The following is a 25,153-nucleotide window of genomic DNA, read 5'->3' on the forward strand; positions in this document are numbered from 1 at the left end:
ATATATGCTGTCTACAAGAGACCCACTTCAGACCTAGAAACACATACAGACTGAAAGTAAGGGGATGGAAAAAGAGAGTCCATGCAAATGGAAACCAAAAGAAAGCTGGAGTAGCAATTCTCATATCAGACAAAATAGACTTTAAAATAAAGACTAGCAGAAGAGACAAAGAAGGACACTACATAATGATCAAGGGATCGATCCAAGAAGAAGATATAACAATTGTAAATATTTATGCACCCAACATAGGAGCACTTCAATACATAAGGCAAATACTAACAGCCATAAAAGGGGAAATCGACAGTAACACATTCATAGTAGGGGACTTTAACACCCCACTTTCACCAATGGACAGATTATCCAAAATGAAAATAAATAAGGAAACACAACCTTTAAATGATACATTAAAAAAGATGGACTTAATTGATATTTATAGGATATTCCATCCGAAAACAACAGAATACACATTTTTCTCAAGTGCTCATGGAACATTCTCCAGGATAGATCATATCTTGGGTCACAAATCAAGCCTTGGTAAATTTAAGAAAATTCAAATTGTATCAAGTATCTTTTCCAACCACAACGCTATGAGACTAGATATCAATTACAGGAAAAGATCTGTAAAAAATACAAACACATGGAAGTTAAACAATACACTACTTAATAACGAAGTGATCACTGAAGAAATCAAAGAGGAAATCAAAAAATACAATGACAATGGAGACACGACAACCCAAAACCTATGGGATGCAGCAAAAGCAGTTCTAAGAGGGAAGTTTATAGCAGTATAATCCTACCTTAGGAAACGGGAAATGTCTCGAATAAACAACCTAAACTTGCACCTAAAGCAATTAGAGAAAGAAGAACAAAACAACCCCAAAGTTAGCAGAAGGAAAGAAATCATAAAGATCAGATCAGAAATAAATGAAAAAGAAATGAAGGAAACAATAGCAAAGATCAATAAAACTAAAAGCTGGTTCGTTGAGAAGATATACAAAATTGATAAACCATTAGCCAGACTCAACAAGAAAAAAAGGGAGAAGACTCAAATCAATAGAATTAGAAATAAAAAAGAAGTAACAACTGACACTGCAGAAATACAAAAGATCATGAGAGATTACTACAAGCAACTCTATGCCAATAAAATGGACAACGTGGAAGAAATGGACAAATTCTTAGAAATGCACAACTTGCCAAGACTGAATCAGGATGAAACAGAAAATATGAACAGACCAATCACAAGCACTGAAATTGAAACTGTGATTAAAAATCTTCCAACAAACAAAAGCCCAGGACCAGATGGCTTCACAGGAGAATTCTATCAAACATTTAGAGAAGAGCTAACACCTATCCTTCTCAAACTCTTCCAAAATATAGCAGAGGGAGGAACACTCCCAAACTCATTCTACAAGGCCACCATCACCCTGATACCAAAACCAGACAAGAATGTCACAAAGAAAGAAAACTACAGGCCAATATCACTGATGAACATAGATGCAAAAATCCTCAACAAAATACTAGCAAACAGAATCCAACAGCACATTAAGAGAATCATACACCATGATCAGGTGGGGTTTATTCCAGGAATGCAAGGATTCTTCAATATACACAAATCAATCAATGTGATACACCATATAAACAAAGTGAAGGAGAAATACCATATGGTCATCTCAATAGATGCAGAGAAATCTTTCGACAAAATTCAAAGCCCATTTATGATAAAAACCCTGCAGAAAGTAGGCATAGAGGGAACTTTCCTCAACATAATAAAGGCCATATATGACAAACCCACAACCAACATCATCCTCAATGGTGAAAAACTGAAAGCATTTCTAGTAAGATCAGGAACAAGACAAGGTTGCCCACTCTCACCACTCTTATTCAACATAGGTTTGGAAGTTTTAGCCACAGCAATCAGAGAAGAAAAGGAAATAAAAGGAATCCAAATCCGAAAAGAAGAAGTAAAGCTGTCACTGTTTGCAGATGACATGATACTATACATAGAGAATCCCAAAGATGCTACCAGAAAACTACTAGAGCTAACCAATGAATCTGGTAAAGTAGCAGGATACAAAATTAATGCACAGAAATCTCTGGCATACCTATACACTAATGATGAAAAATCTCAAAGTGAAATCAAGAAAACACTCCCATTTACCATTGCAACAAAAAGAATAAAATATCTAGGAATAAACCTACCTAAGGAGACAAAAGACCTGTATGCAGAAAATTATGACACTGATGAAAGAAATTAAAGATGATACAAAGAGATGGAGAGATATACCGTGTTCTTAGATTGGAAGAATCAACATTGTGAAAATGACTCTACTACTCAAAGCAATCTACAGATTCAATGCAATCCCTATCAAACTACCACTGGCATTTTTCACAGAACTAGAACAAAAATTTTCACAATTTGTATGGAAACACAAAAGACCCCGAATAGCCAAAGCAATATTGAGAGCGAAAAATGGAGCTGGAGGAATCAGGCTCCCTGACTTCAGACTATACTACAAAGCTACAGTAATGAAGACAGTATGGTACTGGCACAAAAACAGAACTATAGATCAATGGAACAGGATAGAAAGCCCAGAGATAAACCCACGAACATATGGTCACCTTATCTTTGATAAAGGAGGCAGGAATGTACAGTAGAGAAAGGACAGCTTCTTCAATAAGTGGTGCTGGGAAAACTGGACAGCTACATGTAAAAATATGAGAGTAGAACACTCCCTAACACCATACACAAAAATAAGCTGAAAATGGATTAACGACCTAAATGTAAGGCCAGAAAGTATCAAACTCTTAGAGGAAAACATAGGCAGAACACTCTATGACATAAATCACAGCAAGATCCTTTTTGACCCACCTCCTGGATAAATGGAAATAAAAATAAACAAATGGGACCTAATGAAACTTCAAAGCTTTTGCACAGCAAAGGAAACCATAAACAAGACAAAAAGACAACCCTCAGAATGGAGAAAATATTTGCAAATGAAGCAACTGACAAAGGATTAATCTCCAAAATTTATAAGCAGCTCATGCAGCTCAATAACAAAAAAACAAACAACCCAATCCAAAAATGGGCAGAAGACCTAAACAGACATTTCTCCAAAGAAGATATACAGACTGCCAACAAACACATGAAAGAATGCTCAACATCATTAATCATTAGAGAAATGCAAATCAAAACTACAATGAGATATCTCACACCAGTCAGATTGGCCATCATCAAAAAATCTAGAAACAATAAATGCTGGAGACAGTGTGGAAAAAAGGGAACACTCTTGCACTGCTGGTGGGAATGTGATTTGGTTCAGCCACTATGGAGAACCTTATGGAGGTTCCTTAAAAAACTACAAAAACAACTACCATATGACCCAGCAATCCCACTACTGGCCATATACCCTGAGAAAACCAAAATTCAAAAAGAGTCATGTACCAAAATGTTCATTGTAGCTCTATTTACAATAGCCAGAAGATGGAAACAACCTAAGTGTCCATCATTGGATGAATGGATAAAGAAGATGTGGCATATATATACAATGGAATATTTCTCAGCCATAAAAAGAAACGAAATTGAGTTATTTGTAGTGAGGTGGATGGACCTAGTGTCTGTCATACAGAGTGAATTAAGTCAGAAAGAGAAAGACAAATACCGTATGCTAACACATATATATGGAATCTAAGAAATAAAAAAATGTCATGAAGAACCTAGGGGTAAGGCAGGAATAAAGACACAGACGTACTAGAGAATGGATTTGAGGATATGGGGAGGGGGAAGGGTAAGCTGTGACAAAGTGAGAGAATGGTATGGACATATATACACTATCAAATGTAAAATAGATAGCTAGTGGGAAGCAGCCACATAGCACAGGGAGATCAACTCGGTGCTTTGTGACCACCTAGAGGGGTGGGATAGGGAGAGTGGGAGGGAGGGAGACACAAGAGGGAAGAGATATGGAAACATATGTATATGTATAACTGATTCACTTTGTTATAAAGCAGAAACTAACACACCATTGTAAAGCAATTATACTCCAATAAAGATGTAAAAAAAAAAAAAACTATTGCCTTAGTTTTGTTGAACTTGTTTTATTTGATGAGATTTCTATTTCTTACTGATGACTCTGGGTTTTCTGTAACCAACAGACCTGCACAGAGGCTTAGTCCAGATGGAAGGATGATATGGAAACATAGACCCCTTCTGAAAGAATCCCTAGTCCAGAGTAATGAGATAATATTATTGTGTGGGTTCTTGTGCTGAACTTCTCTCTTAACCTTCACAAAAGTTTCCTGATACAAATCACAATTAGTCCAAGTCTTCCAAGATCATTCACTACAAGTTGTTTTGCTAAAAAATTAGCCTAGGCTGGGTTTTGAAGAATGATATAGAAATAAAGTTTGAGCATCAGATTCTTGAAGGTTTTCATAATTTTCCCTAGAGGGCTTATACACTAACCCTCACCTGAAGAGATTTCTTGGATCACTTTTCCTTTCCCCTTCATTTTTCATAATTTCTTCGGAGGAATTAAATATATCTAAGAAAGGTCAAAGACTTCAGCTATAAACATTTTTTGCATGATTTCTGGGAATTTCCTAGATTCCTATAGTTAACAAGGGAAAATTATGTTAGGCAAAGTATGAACAACAGTCCTAGAAGGAGTAAACTCAGGAATGAAAAGTTTGGGCTGTATAGAAGGCCTAAATCTAGGCATACTTTTGGGGATAATAACTACGATGGTAAAATATTCTTTTGGGAAAGAAGTGAATTGCCACAAACCAGGTTTGCTGGATTAGCTAAAATTTATTCTTTTTGAGAGCATTTAGGTCTGCAGAATACTCTTTTTTAGAATTGTTCTCTTTTCCTAAAGGGTTCTATGCCAAGAAAAAGTAAAGGCAAGTATCTTAAGTGGCAGAGTCCTCAACAGAAAGTATTTAGATAAAGGTGGTTCATTTCAGCTCTATAAATTGGGTAACTCTACCAGATATCCAGAATAAGCCAATTCCATTCCTTCATTTACTCATGCAGAAAATTGTATGGATCTGAGAGATATTTGGGAGATACACTCTATAGGCTATCTTGATGGATTAAGCTAAGAATGAAAGTTGATAGAAGAGTTACGATCAATTTACCGTACAGCAATTCACTCAGTTGATTGATGGAATTGATCCACTGCATATTTTCTCATGAGCTAAGCATAAACTCATATCAAAATTTTTATGAGCAGGTACTGTTTTTCCATAGTATATTTCTTTAAGGAAGCCTTCTATAAGATCTCCATATAGTTTGGAGACATATATGTGAGTGCAGGAGAATAATAAGAATTATAGTAGAAAACACTAAATTCTAAAAACTTGACAAGTATTTACTCATTTAATTCTCACAGCAGCTATTTTTATGATCCTCACTTTAGAAATCAGCAAACTGAAACAGATTAAATAACTTGTTTGATTACATAGCAAATAAGTGATGGGAACAGGATCAAATGAGATAGTCCATTTCCAGGGTTCTATACTCTACTATGCAGCCTTCTTGGGTGTAATTTAATACCTGCTATGTTTTTTTGTCTTTCCTCAGTATAATTATCTGCCTTATCTTTGAAATTACATCTGATTGGTAAATGATAGCCTTTTTTTTTTTTTCCTTAAGGCAGAGCCAGAGAGTAAGAATAAATAAACTTCTTTGTGAAAATACATTCTTCAATATTAGACACCGGCCAGTCTCAGCTAATTAATTATTGGGGTGTTTCTACTAGTCTAGTACCATAACCATTAGGTCAACTATTAGGGGATCACAGTAAAGAAGGCGTAGAAGAGCAATTCTCAAAAAAATAAACTTTTCAGGAGGAAAATACCTTGGCTAACCTTAAACTGAATTATACATTGGACAAGTCATTCTCAAATCTCACAAAAAACGATATATTAAGCCATTTTTCCCCTGTTGTTCACACTTACTAAAATATAGACATTTTTTCAAAGATATCTGTCCCGTAAAACTTTTATAAATCATTTTTTAATGGCAGAAAATTATTAAAGCATTTGCTCAGCAAGACAATGGTAGAATTAATATAAAAGATAAATTTAGTTTATGAAAGTCACATTACCTTTTTGGTGTTTTGGAAAGGGGATATCCAAAGTGAAAATGTATGGATAAACTTTATTGCAGAAATGACAAAATTAGGGGTTAGCTGCTCAAAGAAAATTTATTGACACTCACCACGTTAGTAAAGAGAAATGCTACAAAATGCCACTTAAACAGATATTTCAAAACATAAAGATGCTGATGTTGTCATAGCAGCTGAGCCAGGTCAACCAAGGAATTTGTAGCTGTTACTTATGTGGTTTGCGACACCAATTAAACAATCTGCAGAAATGGATCCCCTTTCTCTCACAGGGTCCCATAGATTTCCAGCAAGTAGACTGAAATCTCCAGGTCTTTTGGTCAAATTAGAGCTGTTACCATGCATGAGGTTTTACTTAAAGATGTTTACTGATCAGGAAAACTTAACATTTCTGTGAACTGGTTTTTGCTTCTGAAAAAAAAAGGTACTTATTTCAAGAACTGTAGATATCATTTTAGGCCAATTGTTAGGCTTTTGTTTTGTTGAATGGATTAAATTTGAGGCCAGAACTAAATTGCTCTGTGCAGCTGAGGGGATTTTAGAGGCAGAGAGAGGAAAGAGAGGAGGAGAGACCTTAAGTCAAGAGAAATGAAAGATTAGAGGTTTTGGAGCGAGAACAGAGGTGAGTGGTGACAAATGATGATTTAAATTTTGCTCCGAAGCATAATGTTAAGACAATAAATCTTCCAATGTACTTGGAACTGAGTTTATTATTGGGGGAAACTGACAAAGTCTTGAACCTAGCTGAGTGTGAGCAATGTGAAGGACTCAGTCAAATTCTGGGTACAAAGTCTAGTTACACTTGCTGGAGGAGAGTAGGACCTGAAGGGGAGAACTGTCTCAAAGAGCTGTTCCCTACCTCATGCCCCAACTCTTCAGTCTTCCTCTGCCCCCATCATCTCTGCTCAACAGTGCAGCATCCTGTCCACAACTCGCTTCCCCATCACCAGCTTCTTCATTCCCCAAATATCCACTATCACACTCCTTACCCCAGAGTTTTCAGAGGTGACAAAACTCCTGTGAGCTCTTATACTTATTTATTGCAGTTTATTGCAAAATAGAATTAGAGCTAGGGACCAGGTTTTGGGTGCCTGAAAATGTAGCAAGTGCAGGCATTGAAGAAAGCGAGGAGCTTTGGGGGAATGTCCCCCACATTTAGTTTTCTCTTTTGTCATTTATCTGTAGATTTATTTTAGATCTTTTAGCTAACAAAAAAAAATATGGTACAATATAGTGGGTAATACCATTTCATTTATATGAACTCACCATTAAAATGAGACTTCCCTAGAATCAAGTCAACTCTCCCCTACTCAACACTGACAGAGCTCTTACCCAGCCATGAGCAGGAACCAGCAATGATCTAAAGCTGAACATCCCATGAGTTCAGCTCTCAAAAAAATCTACAGGCATTTGTTTTGCACCCAGTAGGCCTGTGTAAATGTATTTGGAATGACCTCATTAGTAGTTCTCAATATTTTGTCAGACTCTGTAGTTTTAGCATGTGTAACACATTCTGATTGTGATATCTCATCATATGCAATGGTTCTCATTGGGTGGAGGATGGTGCACACCTCCAAAGGGAAATGTCAGAATCTTAAGGCATGTGTAATTGGAATCATTTTCTAAATCTCCCCCAATCCCACTCCTATACCAACACTGATTTTGGTACACCCCTTCTGAATACATTTTTCTCTTCCCATTCTGGGACTTGCAAGGCAGAACATAAGTATTCCAACTGCAGTACGAATAAGATGGCTATGCTTATTATGTAAGTGATAGGCTTCTTGGAGAAGGCATTTTAATGGAGTTTTGGAAGATAGGTAGGATTTTAGTAAGCAAAGTGCAGGAGGGGGTGCAAGAAGTGCATTCCATGAGGAGGAAAGAACAAGGATAAGGGTAGAGAGAAAGTCCACTGACTTTTCCAGGAGAAGGCAAATGTTCCAGGGTAGAGACATGCGACCGAAAACAGATATTTTAAGGGACAGCATCATCAAGGTACGTACTGCTGTTTTCTGAGTACAGCTGGGCAGGGTGAAGCTGGCTCAGATCCTAATCTGTACTTGGCTTGTCTTGACCATGAGCTGATCAAGTTTCCTGCTCTCCCTTTCATGTCCTCTGCATTCATTTAAACGCACAGAAGTGTTCTATTTTTTGTTGTTGTTGTTGTTGTTGTACGCGGGCCTCTCACTGTTGTGGCCTCTCCCGTTGCGGAGCACAGGCTCCGGACGCGCAGGCTCAGCGGCCATGGCTCATGGGTCCAGCCGCTCCGCGGCATGTGGGATCTTCCCGGACCGAGGCATGAACCCGTGTCCCCTGCATCGGCAGGCGGACTCTCAACCACGGCGTCACCAGGGAAGCCCAGAAGTGTTCTATTTTTGACCTAATTCTGTGAACTAGAGATAAACCATGCCAAACTTTTAAAAAATAAAGTATTCCCGATGATGCTAATATGCTTACAGGGTTGAAAACTATTGAGTAATACCTTTACAATAAATGAGCGAGTGAATGAATGAATAACACACAAGCACATACTCATTGTGTGAACTGTCACTTAAGCTCTTCCAGGGTTAAGCGACTTTGGTGAATGCCACCTCTTAGAACTTTATAATTCTGATCTTCCAAATGTTCCATTCCATCAAATGCATATTTCTGCTCTACTGCACTAATAATATAATGTAGATTGCTAGCTGAAGAGACTAAATTAGAAATAGGAACAATAAAATAAATATATAATAGAATATATAATTTAATATATAATGTAATTTACTAATAATTTAAAATATGATTTAAAATAATTTAAAATATGATTATTTATTTTAAAAATTAGTAGCAAGATCTCATTTAAACTGTTAACTTACATTTTTGAACCATAATTAGAAAATGAGTGAGCGCTAGTGAAAATAAGTGAGCTCTAGTTTTTATCTCTGAAAGGCTTTGCTTCTCTGTTTGATTACTTGTCTCTTCTGAAATATAAAAGTATGCAAATATTTTCTCAAAACTATGCTTAAACTATCCTGGGAGTTTAGGAGTTATAACATAAAATGCATTATGTTTGGGGACTTCCCTGGTGGAACAGTGGTTAAGAGTCCGTCTGCCAATGCAGGGGACATGGGTTCGATTCCTGGTCCAGGAAGATCCCACATGCCACGGAGCAGCTGGGCCTGTGAGCCACAACTACTGAGCCTGTGCTCTACAGCCTGTGAGCCACAACTACTGAGCCCATGCGCCAGGACTACTGAAGCCCACGTGCCTGGAGCCCGTGCTCCACAATGGGAGAAGCCACGCAACGAGAAGCCTGCGCACGGCAACGAAGAGTGGCCCCTGCTTGCTGCAACTAAAGAGAGTCTGCGTGCAGCAACAAAAGAGCCAACGCAGCCAAAAAAATTAATAAGTAAATAAATGCATTATGTTTTATTAAAAGATAATGGAAAGGAGTAACTAAATATTTTGTGAAAAAATATTTATAAACATAACCTTTTAAAGTAATTCAATACAAAGTAACATGGCATGTTTTTGTTCTTTTCAAAAAATCTGTTTTTATTTTCTCTAAGCAACAGACGTAAGAGTGAGGTACACTATTCGGGACTAATAGGGACTGCTGCCAAATAAAGCAAAAAAAGTCTAGCAAAGCTCTAGGAGATCAGAGTGCAGAGTGAAACAGGTCTGTGGGAGTGAAAGTACTGCTGTGTAACTGGTTTGGGTGTGATGCTTGGGCTAAAAATTTATTCTTCCCGGGCAGTTTATCATCTATCAGCTCTAAAGATGATTTACTGAGGAAGCCTCTCTAAGTGTCCTAAGGGTTTTGGGAATAGAGTCTGAAGCCCCTCAGCCTTGTTTCCTGATGACGCCCAAGGACACGGATCCAGGTTTCCCCCAGAGAAGCAAAGGAGGAAGAGAAGGGTGGCATTCAGATGGGATTACTCCTCATTGCTCCAGTGGTAACTCTCTCACACCATGTTGAAACCAAAAGGAGGAATCAGCCCGATTTAAATAATGGAACTTTCAAAACGGACAGAACAATCTGTGGGAGTCAGTGTGTGTGTGTGTGTGTGTGTGTGTGAGACAACAGTTTCTTACATTTGTCCCTAAATTTCCCTAAGTTAGACATTGACTGAAAATGAGAATAAATTGGTTATTTGTTATAGCACTCAATTTTTAAAAGAGGCCTTTAGGATCCTGTAAGTATTTTCTTGGAAAAAAATAGTTTAACTGAATTAAAGTTCCTAAACATGTCTTAAGATTGCCCTGGACCTTGGTAGAAAACAGAGAAGGTTGTCTCATTTTTTTTAATCTTTAAAACAGATTTCTCTATGATCAAAAATGTCAGTTTCCCTCTGAAACATTTTTAAAAATATTAACCACCCTGAAAAACCTCAGAGAATTTAAAGTTATTTCAATTTGTATCACATGATTCAGTTAGCTTTAAATCATTCAAATTAAAAGACAAATGAACTTTCAATCTTTTTTTTTCTTGCAAAGTAGTAAAAAGCACTTGATAAATGTTAATTGAGTAATATTGTTTTAAATAAAGTCAATTTAACAATCAAACTTTATTTTTAATTTCTCTTCTGAAACAACTGCAAAAGCTGTTTGTCTTGTTGAGCTGATGCTGTGAACTGTTATCTGGTTTTGTTCCCACTGGTCACCATGGTCCATGCCCATTCAGACAAGTAGACATACATATTATTAGTGAAGTACCCAGAAACAATGCATACACTCTTAGTCTTCAGATTCATAAGCCACATCCATCAATGGGACAAAGTTTCTTGGAAAATACTTAGTCAAGTTCTATACTTCCCCACTCATACCTCCAGAAGATATCTAGGTTTCTCATTTCCTGGATATGGACTGAGGTTTTTACCAAGAGTAGCAAGAAGGATAAGGGTAGCCTTCAGAATGGAGGTGGCACAGGTTTGACTCATTGTTCCAGTGGCAATTTTTTCCATTCCTATGGAACCAGAGGAAGATGGGAGAGAGAAGAGAGTTGGAAGATACAAGAGGGCTAGAAACTTACAGCCTCTGAGACAGGACCCTGGGTTTAGCCAGACCTGTCACATTTTGGGTTATTTCTAAGTGGGAAAGTATGAAAGATTTTATAGATAAATTAAGGCATCTAGGAGTAGAGGAGACCTTGTCTCCTCAGAATTCCCATATCTGGAATTCTGAAAGGTAGCAGCAAGGTAGGTGCTCTCAAGTACAAGGACTGGAGTAGTGGCTATATGGAAGGTCAGGGTAAAGAGCCTGGGAGAACCCTGCAGTCTTCAGTCATATGTAAGGAAGAGCAGCCTGTTCTCAGGCCATGAGAAGCATCAAGAGGAAAGAAGAATGAGAGAGGGTAAGCAGGCTGGGGAGAGCAAAGGTTTGACAGCCTATAATGGTAGAAACAAGGGGTCCCGTGTCAGAAGCAGGAGCTGATAATTGCCAGAAGCAGATGGGAGGGTATAGGTCTGGGAAGATGAGAGGGAGAGTGTCCAGAAGTCAAACAAGGACTGGTACTTATCCCAAATCCATAACACCTCATTAGTCTCCGGGGACTTTGATGTTATCTAAAGAAGAAGGAAAAGGAGGTTAAAAAATCTGAATTTTTCCTCCCCAGTATCCTAAATTGACCAGGCTTACTCTGATTCAAGTAAAACATTTGACTGATAAGTTTATGCTTTCTACAAACATGTAACAAAGGGGACTTCAGCTGGAAACTATGTTTGGTCACAGAAAAATAATGGAAGTTACATTATCTGTGCATCTGATTTGTGGCCTAAGAAATAGTATAGTTATATACTATTTGAAAAACTTAAATACTTAATAGTTTTAAAAAATCTACACAGTATTTGGATACATTTTCTTCTGTCTCATGTTTTCTGTCAGGATCCAAGAAAACATCTCTGCTGAATGAGACAACAGCTATTTGGGTCATCATGGATAATTCTCAAAAAACATGGCATTGAGTGGAAAGCTAAACATAAATGAATTTATATGACATGATTCCATTTTCACCAAGTTTTAAAATAAGCAAAACTAAGCTATATATTGTTTAAGGTTATACAAAGGTATAATTATCACAAAATTCAGGGTAGTGATTAGATCATGGAAGGAAGAGAAGGAAAGAAATGATTAGAGAAGGACGTATAGAACTACTAAGGCATGGCACAATATTCTTGGCCTAGATGGTAGGTTTCCTCCCTCTCTCCCTTTCTCTTTTGTTCCTTCTTCCTTTCCTCTGTTCCTCCCTCCCTCCCTCTCTCCCTCTCTCTGTCTCTCCTATTTTTTTTTTTCAACATATAATTGTTTGAATTTCGAATTCATGACAGTCACTGTTCTAGGAGCTTGGAATACATCAGTGATCAAAACAAACATCCTTGTTCTCATGAACCTTATTTTTAATGGGGTAAGAGAGACAATAAAAATTAAGGCTAATAAGGCAATTATTTATAGACTAGACAGTGTTGTGTTATGGGGAAATAGTTGGTGGGGGTTATCGGGGGCAAGGGAGGAACATGGGTGGAATTTGAAAATTTTTTCCAGGGGAGGAGTCATTCATTGACAAGGTGACAGCTGAAGCTGGACTTGAATGCAGAGAGGGAGGCAGCTATGTTGTATTTGGGGGAGAGGCATTTCTAACAATGATGCCGGTACAAAGCTCTTAAAGCAGAAAGGTATCTGACATGTTGTAAGACAGGAAAAAAAAGAACAGTGTGGAGGTCAGTGTGTCTGGAGTAAGGCAAGCGGGTGAGGAGAAGAGAAATGCAAATTGACTCAGCAAGATGAAGGAGGTGAGCGTGGATCACAGAAAGCTTTATGGGCAGCAGTATGTTGCACCAAGACCCAATTGTTACATTTCAGAAATTTTACAAACTATTTGTTAAAACTACTTCTTAAAAGTAAAATTATATAAACTTACAATTAAATAAACTGTATTCAAAAAAAAGGTGATAAATACTCAGAACTCATCATTGCCTAATTATTTTGATACATTTTACTATTATCTGTGTTGCGAGGTTATTTCTACCATATCTGTAAAATGCAAATATATAACATGCACCTTTTCCCAACTCCATGTTTAGAGAAATTATATGGATAGCTTGAAACTGGCCATGGTGGGGATATTCACACCATGGATATCATCAAACTTTCCGAATTGGGGCTCAAATTATTGTTTTATTGATGTCTAAAATGGTGGAGATAATGATAAAAATAGAGATTGAATTTAAGACTGTGTCATGTCTATAGCTGCTACATTATAAATAGCACAAAAATTGAGGGAATTTTCTTCCAGCATTCAAATGCCACTAACCAATTAAATGACCAAGAAACCATCTGCATCTCTGATGAACAAGTAAAGTTGATATATGCCTATGTTTTCTAAGTTCTGACATATATTTATGTACTTTCATCTTACTCCTTGATAGAAATGAAAATATCAGTCTGAATGACACCCATTTGTCTGTTGCAACCGTAAGTCGACAATGGACACAAGAGTTTGTCAAAAATCAGTGAAAGCATTCTGTGATAATCAATTAGCTGTATAGAATTTATAATAGACTATTGTATATTTTATTATTACTTATAAATTATGTGCTACTCATTCTTTATATTAATAAACCTGTATAGTAATAATAAACCTGTATATATACATACATATATATACATATATATGTGCGTATATATACATACTTTTTTTGAACTAGTTGTTAAACTTTGCCAGCATCCTACTTCTTTGTAGGCCACTATAATGATTGTCTATTATAAGAATGTACACTTTGTTATTTACTTATAAATAGTGCATATGTTTTTATGTATTCCTTTTCAGTATACTATATTTCACAATTAAAAAAAATAAAAAACTAAATAACTTTAAAAATCCTATGTAAACACTAAGGAAATTGAATCAGCAGATAAAATTATCCCACAAATAAAACACTAGGCTTAATGGTTTTTAAAGATAGTTCTACCAATTTCACATAAGCTCAAGAATTTTAAAACTCCAACTCATTTTATGAGGCTAGTATAACCTCAACACTAAAACTAGACAAGGTCAGTATGAGAAAGAAAAATAACAGCTAATCTCACCCACAAATATAAATTTTATAATGCCAGCCAAAGTAATACATACACTTTTACAAAGTTAATACCTAACAATTAAGTTGGGTTTATCCAAGGAATACAAGATAGTTCAACATTAGAAAATCTATTAATATAATTCACTGTATGAACCAATTAAAAAGAAAAATAGTGAATTATTTTAAAAAGCTACAGAAAAGACATTTGTTAAAACTAAACACTTTATTTTAAATTTATTTTCTTAATATTGATGGGAAATTAACTTCATAAAGAGCAGATCAAAGAAAGTAAGAAATATCACACTTATGCTGAAACATTAAACATCCTCCCTTTAAATTCAGAGACAAGCTGAATGCCATTATCACTTCCATTTCAGATCATTCTGGATAAACTTGCTAGTGCAGTTGACTAAGAAAAACAATTATAAAAGATATACATTTCGGAAAGGAAAAAACTGTCATTATTTGCAGAAGATAAGTATTCAAAGGCAAATTGGATTTGTATACACCTGCAAGAAATACTCATTCACAAAATCAATAAAAAATATTAAATACTGATGGAAAATCCAACAAAATATATTCACAAATTTAAAATATAGTTTTGTTGATTATAAATATTAAGTGATTACATAACATATTATATGCTTAGTATGGTGCCTAACATCTAATATCACTATCAAATATTTTCCATCATCATTACTATTGTTATTATTATCAAAGAAAAATGAGCTTTCTGAGAAACATGAAAGAAGACATAGGAATGATAAGATATATATGAATAGGATGACTCAATACCATAAAGATGACAATTCTCCCCAAACTGATATCAAAGAAATTCTAATCAAAATCCTATTTTTTGCCTTCTTTTTTGGTGGAACAGATGAGCTACTAAGCCAAAAGCAGGTCTCAAAATGCTCAAATGAATAATATTATATTGAACATATTCTATGACTCTCAAGCAATTATGTAGGAAGTAAGTCACAAAAAGAAACTAGAAAACACTGCTATGTTTGAGATTTTTAATACATATTCTAAAATGTCAAGCTTGCCTTAAGCTAGCTCTAGGTTTCCTTCTGGTTCTAAACAGCTGTGATTTGGGCACAGTGCAACTCCAGTAGCGTCTCAGTTCCCATGTTGCTTCCTTTTCTCACTTCTTAATCATCTTTGAGCCTAGTATTTTGGGGTCTGAATCAATATCAAATAAATCAGAAAATTACTCAGTACAGTAAAAAACATAGTGCATTCCATTCCAGACTGACCACCCAGATTTCATTCTGGGACATAACTAGTTTTCTCAAGTACACATTCTCTTTGAGAAGATGGAAACGAAAACAGATCTGGGATTGATTTATGGTTTTTATTCCAATCTAGGTGGATTTGGTGGACCTGGGTCAATTTGGAATTCTTGTGTCTAAAGAGGAACCAGTCTCTCAGGTGACTTACAAAAGCAACCCTTCTGCTTCAAGGGAGAACAGATATTTGTGTTGCCATTCAGGTACTGTTCTAAACAAAACCTAATCTACTCCAGCTCAGCTTCAGACCCAGGTGTTGCTCATGACGCAGGATGGCAGGCCACCAGTGAAAATGAGTTACTTTTATATGGCACTTTAAAATGTACACATTTCTTTCCTGTACAGGACTTCCTTGGTTGTTAATTGGGGGCATCTCTCATCCGCTGGCCATCAGTATAGGCAAATGTACTCTTTTATTTTTTCTCATTTCCTTGGTGCCTTGTTCTCAAAGCTGCATCACAGACATTCAAAACTCTGGAGCATGAATGCGGATTGGTCAGAATTTATGGGAATGTCTGCTCCTTCATTAGGACAAATAGGATTTTCCCAATAATAACATGTACTGAGGGTAAGAAAAGTTATGTGATTGGCCTGAGACTCCATAGGTAGAAATAGAAAAGTGACTTTCCTCACCATTTCCCTCCACCTGCCTCACTAGAGGACAGTTACACACCCTCTTAAAATCTCCTGTTTGCTCTTAAGTAATACAGAAAAACATAGAGACTGGGCAGAGACTTAAGATGCTGAGGAAAGCTGAATAGATAATGAAGGCATTTTCCTCACACTAAATGGATAAATTTAACCAAAAAAAGTTTGGGTTGGAGGAAAGAATTTTTTCCTTTTTGTGTTTGCCATTCACTGGCTTTACTTTTTGAAAACACACTGTGTCCAAAAGGAATGCATTTACATACAACATTCTTAAACAGATTGTTCTCAGATCCTTAACAGAAGGCTTACTGAATGAAATGACTCTTTAAAAAAGTGTTTTGTTTTAGTGATGACCTACGAGCTGCATACCTTGGGGCCGAAGCATCCATACCTTCTACTGCTCTAGGATTAGTGGGATGTTTTTGAGACAACTATGAAATATAGTTTCAGAGCCGGCATGATGATGACCAAACATCCGGGATTCTGCTCAGAACCGTGATGTTTAATCAAGCATCATATAACCTGCTTCTTTTCATCTCAATGCAATAAGGAAAACTTCATCTTCAGTATATTTAAGACCAGAGGTGATGGCAATGGGAAATTACAATGGCAGTATCTGATACACACTGATTTTAAAATAGATGTCTATTCTAGTTGCTGTGCTTTCACAGCAGATCACATTTAAAAATTTTTTATTATGAAATATTCTATTCATAAAAAATGGATATTTACATATATAAAGCATATATGTTAGGTATAACCATAATCACCAAATGAACATGTATGTCTAGAACCCAACCAAAGAAGTAAAATATTACTAACTCCTAAATAAATTCTCCATCCTTTCCCTAGATTCTCCATTCTGAATATTTTCCCCATCATTCTTTAGTTTTATCATGTGTGTATTCTAAAACCTATTATTCAGTTTTTAGTTTTTTTAAACTTTCTATAAATGGTATCTTGCTATATTATAGCAGCTTGCATATTTTGCTTAATATCATTTGTGTCTTTCATCCCTGTTGATATTCACAGTGAAGTTTTATTTTTCTTAACAGCTGTATGCTGGTTCATAATATGAATATGAATCACAGCTTATGAATTCATTTTACTGTTGTTTGCAGATTTTTGCACTCATGAACAATGCTGCAATGGATGTTTTGCTCATGTCTTCTGATGCACATGAGCAAAAGTCTCTCTAAGGTAAAAATACAGAAGTGAGATTGTTGGGAAATATGGCATGTGCATCTTCAGCTTTTTTTTTTTTTTTTTTTTTGCGGTACGCGGGCCTCTCACTATTGTGGCCTCTCCCGTTGCAGAGCACAGGCTCCGGATGCGCAGGCTCAGCGGCCATGGCTCACGGGCCCAGGCGCTCCGTGGCATGTGGGATCCTCCCGGACCGGGGCACGAACCCGTGTCCCCTGCATCGGCAGGCGGACTCTCAACCACTGCGCCACCAGGGAAGCCCCAGTTCATTTCATTTTTACTTTTCTTCTTCAAAATCATACATAAGGTTTTCCTATCTCTCTTGGACCCAAACCAATGATTACATCATGTTACCCATCTAACACATTGCCTACATTATTCCCACTTGCCCAATTTCCCTGTTTCACTTGCCTCCTGTTATTTCTTGCATGTCAGCCAAGCTCCACATCCCAGATATTGTGCTAGTCATTTTCTCTTTCTGAAAACTTATTCCCCCACCTCTTATGCCAGACCTCCCCATAAGTCTTTCTAACCTCCTCCATGTATTTATTTACATTATCACTTTCTCAGTAAAGCCTTTCCTAGCCACCTTATTTAAAACTTCAATCCTGGGCTTCCCTGGTGGCGCAGTGGTTGGGGGTCCGCCTGCCGACGCAGAGGACACGGGTTCGTGCCCCGGTCAGGGAAGATCCCACATGCCGCGGAGCGGCTGCGCCCGTGAGCCATGGCCGCTGAGCCTGCGCGTCCAGAGCCTGTGCTCCACAACGGGAGAGGCCACAACAGTGAGAGGCCCACGTACCGCCAAAAAAAAAAAAAACTTCAATCCTACTCCTAATTCCCATTTTTTCATGAAGGTAGGTATTATTGTCTCTTTAGTTTTTTACTGTATCCCAGAAGCACAGTAAATAATAATTACAATAATAAAAGCCAACTCATGTAGTAGCTACTATTTTAGGTACTTGTAAGCAGATTACGTAAATCAACTCATTTAATTCTCCCAAAAACCGATGTGGAGAGAGAGGACTTCCTGTTAGAGTGATGTAAAGAGGCCGAGGGTTTCCTCTCCACAGAAAACAAGTATACAGTTGGAAAACATTAACAAAAACAACTATTCCATCACACCGGAAATCAATCAAGGCAACACAACACTCTGAGAAGCATTTATTGAAAAATTTCTGGAGATTCAGGTAAGAACAAGAGGAACCTGTGACCTTCTTGCCTGGAGCTACTCCCAACCTCCTCCACCAACCCCAGCTTGAGAGTGGAAAACAGCTTTGCTGCCAGAGGAGGTAGACTCAGTTTGGGTTGGAACAAGAGGGAAACAAAACCCTGTTTTCCCCAACATAAAGGTGGATTTAGTTTAGAATAAATGGGGAAAACCCACAGTTTTGCAAGCCTGAGATTGTGGTCCAAGTTTGGGGTAACTGGTAGACCAGCAGGATTTAACAGAAAAATCCTAGCAATCAAAGAGCCCTGGAAGGGCTGAGATAGCTCTCCACTGATTATCTGAGGAACATCTCTGACTGGCTGAGGAAGAACCTTGAGAGGGTCTTCCTGCACTAGTTTGATTTTTCAAAACAATGTTAGAAAGCAGTCTCATATTCTTGAATTTCAAGAAGATGTTTTAAATGTTAATTATTAAATATAAAGTCTGTATTTCTAAAACTTTAAAAAATATCAGTTACAAAGTTTTCTAAGGTTTTTGTGTTATTTGGTGGAAAGGTAAAATTATTGGTTAACCTCTTTGTTATTTACTATTGATTATACATTTAAAATCTTCTAATTAATTATGAGAATAATAGGAATAGAGTGCAAATGTTTCAAACCATAAAGGAAATAAATTAGGATAGAACAAAAACTTAAGCAGTAAAAATGAAGGCAAGAAAAGTGGGAAAAAAAAATAGTAGATTAGGACTATCCCTCTGAATTAAAAAAATGGACGGATATTGAATTTTCTTGAATGTTCTTTCTGCGTCCTTTGAGACGCATTTTTCACCTTTTATCATTAATATGGTGAATTGCAGTAATAGAATTTTTAAATGTAAAACCAAATTTGCACTTCTGGCATAAACCCAATGTGGTAATAAATTCAGTCTGCAAACCTATGACTTCAGTAGAGGTAAACAGGTGCCCTCAGGAGAGATTGTGGCTCCAAAGTTTCCTTATTTCTCTGAATTTCTGTTTTATCTTTATTTGGACAGGTCCTAAGGGTGTCAATTTTTTTCAACAATATTTCATCCAGCATTGTTAGTTGTTTTTACCATATTTCTTTAAGTTTATCTAGATCACCATTGTGTTGGAAATAGAAACCAAGTGTACAATTTTATAAATAATGAAAATTGGACATTATTTGCTTTATTCAAACTATGTGTACTCTACACAAATACCCCTTGGAAATTATATTATCAAAATACTTTATAATTTTAATTTGCTTAAAGCCAGACTTCCTGTGCTCAAATCTTGGTTCTACATTTTCTAACTGCAGAACTAAGTTATTATTACTCAATTCCAGAAATGTAAGTTGAAAACTTTATGCAAATCTAAAATTTACCTCTGTGTGCAACACAACATTCAATAGATCACAGTGCCAGAAAGTTTATTAGAAAGGGAGCAATTGTAGCCCTAATACAATTTTGACACAATGTTTTCTTTTATGACAAATAGGTTCCAGGTGATGGGTTGATATTTGGGGTTCACTGTTGTTCATTTTAGTTAAAACTTTCTTAGAACAGAGTGTATCTTGGTCAATTGGATTCTTTGGATTTGTTGAAGATAAATATTTCAAGTCAATTTTTTCAAACTTTTTTGAAAGATATGGGACAGTAAAATAGGAGGGAGTGGGAAAAACCTTGGGGTAAAGAATCAGTTTTGACTCTAGTGCTTAGAAGCTGTGTGATCCTCGGTTTCCAAACGTATAAAATGGGGATAATACTTTCTACTTCACAAGGTTGTAGGAGGAAAATAGGACAATACGTCTAAAATGCCTGGTACATAGGAGGGGTTTCAGAAATCTTGTTTCCCTCCTCTCTTCCCTTCATTGCTGAAAATCTAATATATTCATTCATTTTCCTTTCTGAATGAATATATTCAAAGTGAAGTTTAAGTATTCATTCATTCTTTCATTCAAAACCACATTCAGTAAATAATTTTACAGCACCTGTAGTATGCCAGGGACATGCCAGGTCTGAGAAATAATGACAATACAATAGATATTGTTCCTGTTTTCAAACAGCTTATGTCTAGCGATTTATATCTTATAGTGCTTCAGGGTCAATATCATGAGCATAATTTGTTCATATAGAGGGGAAATTCTAGTCACTTGAAGTCTCCAGTTAGATGGGTTTGAAAATGTTTTAGTATGGTCATCTGGATCTCGTATTGTGTGATGTTTTTTATTGAGCGACAATAATGTATGACTACAAAGACCCTTTGTAAGGGCCAGGAATAGCTATATAATTGCAAGACGCAGTGCCAAATAAAAATAAGGCCCCTAGCTCCAAATTTTTTAAGAATTTCAAGATGATGATACTAGAGTATTTAATTATGCATAGGGCCATTCTGAGTGGGGGGTGGGGGAGGAACTGTGTGATCACACAGGTTATACATCGAGGAAGTGGTCCTTGTAATGGCTGTATAGAGCCACAAATGTTTGGGAAACTCTGTTTCCTTTCAACTAAGATCAGACTTAAGTGGCTGGGAGAACACAAGTTACAGACTCAGATGAAGGCATTAGATTGGTATTTTTAAAAGTTTTCTAATAGCAGAGGTGGAGAAATAATGCAGCCCCATCCAGGATTAACTAACTATTTAATTAAACAAATATTTACTGAGTGCCTGTGATATGCCCAGCACTGTACCAGGAGCTGAGGAAACCCTGGGAAACACAGTAGACCATGACCCGACTTTTGAGGATTGTACGTTCCCATGTGGAAGACAGAGGATAAGGAAAGGAATAAATCAACATCATTGATTATGGACTAGTGATACCACTTTGAAATGACTAAACTGGGTTTGAATAGGGGAAACCAGGACAGAGGACATTACTTTTAGTGGTCAAGGAGGGTCTCTTTGGTGGGCGGCCTAGCATGGGGTTTTAGGGCACTGCATTTGTAGAGGAAGAATGAATTTCAGCTCCTTCACTTACTAGTTGTGGGATTTGAGGCCAGTCACATAACTGTCCTCTGCCTCAGTTTCCTTATCTGTAAAATGGGAATGATAACAGTAAGATCCATGTGAGAATTTAAAAAGTTATTAAGTACTGTGTTTTTCAAATTAGAAATAAAATACAGATTGCAGAGGGAGGAACACTCCAGCCAAGGAATGAATCAGCCAGCCAAGAAGGAATCAGCCTTGCAAAAGCTCCAAGAGGAGAATTCCTGGCTGAAGAAACAATCATTGCAAAGGCCCTGGGGTATTATAAGAACCTGCCAGAATGCCACTGTGCAGGGAGTATAAAGCATGAGAGAGATAGGTCTATGGGATGCAGCATGAAAGGAGATGGGCCAGATGTGGAATTTCAAAGCTAATTTCCTGCATGAAGGATAATGACTGATACTAACTCACATGCCTTGGAAACCAAATAGACTAATTAATCTGAATAAAAAACATGTCAGAAATACAGAGCTAGCCTCCCATTTGTTTTCTTTGGTAGCCGATTACAAACGATTCTCCCAACTCATCCGTGAACCTGTCAGCCAAAGAAGTAATTTAGCAAAGCTGAAACAAACATATACTCAAATCTCTAACACTAAGTGTTGCATTCCTAATGCAACACAAAACTACTTGGAAAGCCTAAAACACAGGATCAAAAGCACCTCTAGAAATGAACAGGATGTTACTGTGCCACATAAAGTCTTGTCGCTCTTTTATTGTCCCATCCTTCACATCCACTTCACTGCCACCCATGTCAATACTTCTGCAGCCCACATGGCACAAACAGAGCAGAATGTCTTTTTATTTAACATACAAACCAATTTTCTTATGAGTAGTCAAAGGGTAGCCAAATTCTAAACACCTCCAAGGGCTTGCATATTTTATAAAAGAAGAAATCTAGGGGGAAGAAATCCAACATCTCAGAGGAGGAGTTAGGACAGAGAGAGATAGTAGTAAACCTTCATAAACAACCGTACCTTGAGCAGCTAATTCTTTCCACCTCTCTTTGTTCTGCTGGATGATGTCCGCCAGGTTGTTTTTGAAGCTCTTCAGGTCCACGCTTGCAAGGGAGTAGTCTGGGGAATAGGTTCCATCATTCATGGTGCCTTTCATATTTGATCGTCTAGAGGAATGAGAAAGATGTGATAACATAAAGGTGCTTGAGCTAATAGTAACCACCAAAGAAAACAGGAAATACCAAGGGCAGTATATGGGATGAGGAAGCAAAGCCTGAAACACGTTACAAAACCAGCTACAGAAGCAGGAAGGCAGCTGCTCAGGCCCAGTTTTGAGCACCTGTCAGAGCTGCTCACCTCCTACCTTCCTCCCCTCATGGAGAGGGCCAGGCTCTGTTGGGATTCCCAGAGCAGCAGGTCAGGGCCCACATGTATTATGGAGTGCGTGTAGGTGAGGCCTAATTAGAGCAGCAGAACCTTGAGATGAGCTGACTTAGTGGTGAGTCCACTGGTGAGCAGCACAGCGGCATCACCGTTCTGGAGCTAAAAGTGGGGTAATGGTCCCTGCCCTTCTGTCACCATTTAATCTCTAGGATAATGTGGATCTTTCTCAGGTAGAACATTCCCTCAGTTTCCTCATTAGGGCAACATTTAGGAAATGTTGGTATGTTATTTGGAAAAACTATGTGTTCAGATGGACAAGAATTTAGCATAATTTTTCTGCAACTGGAAGTTTTAAATAACATCCCTTAAAACATTTATCATTGAAAAAAATCTATATTGAAATATTTTAAGTTACATGTTATACAGATCCACTGTATTCATGTCATCTAAAAGGCTAACTTTGATGTAGGCATCTTTCTAGACATACAATTGGGCTGTGATTGATTTGTTAGCAAGCCAACACAATGCCCGTCTCCCAACTGCCCACCACTACCAGACATGTTACTATATCCAGGACATAATTCATACATTTTAATGAAAATTAAAATAACATTTATTCTCTTGAGTATTGAATACAATTCTGTTATACTCCTTAGTACTTTGATATTTTTTGTAGTGGACATCAAATTCCTAATATCAAAGGCAGATGCAATATATTGCAGAGCCATTAGGTGGCAATACTACCTAATAATTCTTCTAAGAATTTCCTGCCTAATGTAAGGAATAATAAAGATAATCATAAGTAAAAAGGAAAAGATGCAAAAAAGAAAACATCAAACCTGCTTGCTCCATAGGAAGGAGTTTTGGTTTTTGAGTCTTCCTCTATAAGAGGAATAATAATTTTCTCTGTTGAGTCTGTCAGAAGAGAAAATGTTGGCTCTACTATGAAATCAATGAAACCTACAAAAGCAAAAACATAAATAAATATATTCAAGTGTTACAATTTCCTGAATTCTAACATTAGTAATAATGCAGAGATTCTGATGCTCCTGATAACAAGTTTCAACTACAACATTGGTTCAGCTTACCCCTTGCAATTTCTTTTTTTTTTTTTCCCCCCGGTACGCGGGCCTCTCACTGGCTGCGGAGCAGAAGCTCCGGACGCGCAGGCCCAGCGGCCACGGCTCACGGGCCCTGCTCACGGGCCCAGCCGCTCCGCGGCATGCGGGATCCTCCCAGACCGGGGCACGAACCCGTGTCCCCTGCATCGGCAGGCGGACTCCCAACCACTGCGCCACCAGGGAAGCCCATTGCAATTATTTTTAATCCAATAACACAATCTTTAGAGAGAGTTTAACTGTTCTACAAAATCATCTCTCAAGCAGTGGAAGTGATACAATTTAAGCTTGCTAACTCAAGTGTATTGGGTTTCCTACTTAATATTCAGCCTCATCTTATTGTTAACAATAATTTCAGATCTAACCAGAGTCAATCTATTTTCCTCTGTTAATGAAAGGGATCACTCTTCTTTCTGAAAGGTCTTCACTTGTTCGTTGAATTTTATTATTGACTAACAAGAAATAATATGTAAGCTCCAAAGAAACTAAATAATTGAAGTTTTTTTCTCAAGCCACAGGAAGGCAACCACTTTTTTTTCTCACACTGTATCAGTCAGAGCTTTCTGCCAGTGTGTTAATATTTCAAATTGCTGTTTATTATTCCCAGGATGTAAAGCTTTAAGTTCGCAACGTGTGGGCGTATTCTGTTAAATCAGAACAGAGAACAGCATTAATCCCGCCACTTTGAGATGACAGGATTGAATAAAGAATTTTACATTGAAAGTACTCATCAAACTAGAAAATGACACACACAGAGAATGGGGCACGGTCCTTTAGGAGCATTTACCACCTGTGTTTAGGTGGAGGAGGAGACAAGCTCTGTGTACATTCAACACCCGAGGTCCCAGGAGAGGTGTGGTGCTGGAAATCAAGCACTTGTTGCCTTAAACACAACTGGGAGCAACAGACTACCATCTGAATATAAGAGAACACTGTGGGGATGCTTTTTAAATGATAGTGTTCTGGGAAATATCTATATTTAAAAAGTATCCTATCCATCAGAAACTTGGATAAAGTAATTCACATTTCAAGTAATTGTATTCACCATAGCATACATTAAGATGCTTTTTTTTTTTTTTTTTTTTTTTGCGGTACGCGTGCCTCTCACTGTTGTGGCCTCTTCTGTCATGGAGCACAGGCTCTGGACGCGCAGGCTCAGCGGCCATGGCTCACGGACCCAGCTGCTCCGCGGCATGTGGGATCTTCCCGGACCGGGGC

At 37.4% G+C, this 25,153-nt stretch overlaps 1 protein-coding gene across 7 annotated transcripts in view; it reads right to left on the bottom strand.

Moving 5' to 3' along the window:
• The window catches only part of PDE1A (phosphodiesterase 1A), a 351,251-nt gene that overhangs the window by 16,919 nt on the left and 309,179 nt on the right, over positions 1-25,153 (bottom strand). For all 7 annotated transcript variants that reach the window (XR_007478526.1, XM_033423689.2, XM_049712585.1 and 4 more), the window contains 2 exons: positions 23,657-23,777; positions 22,455-22,600 (listed from right to left, as the gene is read on the bottom strand). Coding sequence is in view for 6 of the 7 variants with exons in the window: in XM_033423689.2 (XP_033279580.1) it covers positions 22,455-22,600; positions 23,657-23,777 (267 nt within the window). In the remaining variant the exon portion in view is untranslated. The remainder of the gene's footprint in view (positions 1-22,454; positions 22,601-23,656; positions 23,778-25,153) is intronic.

This window comes from Orcinus orca, chromosome 7 (genome assembly GCF_937001465.1).
Source record: "Orcinus orca chromosome 7, mOrcOrc1.1, whole genome shotgun sequence".
Taxonomy (NCBI): domain Eukaryota; kingdom Metazoa; phylum Chordata; class Mammalia; order Artiodactyla; family Delphinidae; genus Orcinus; species Orcinus orca.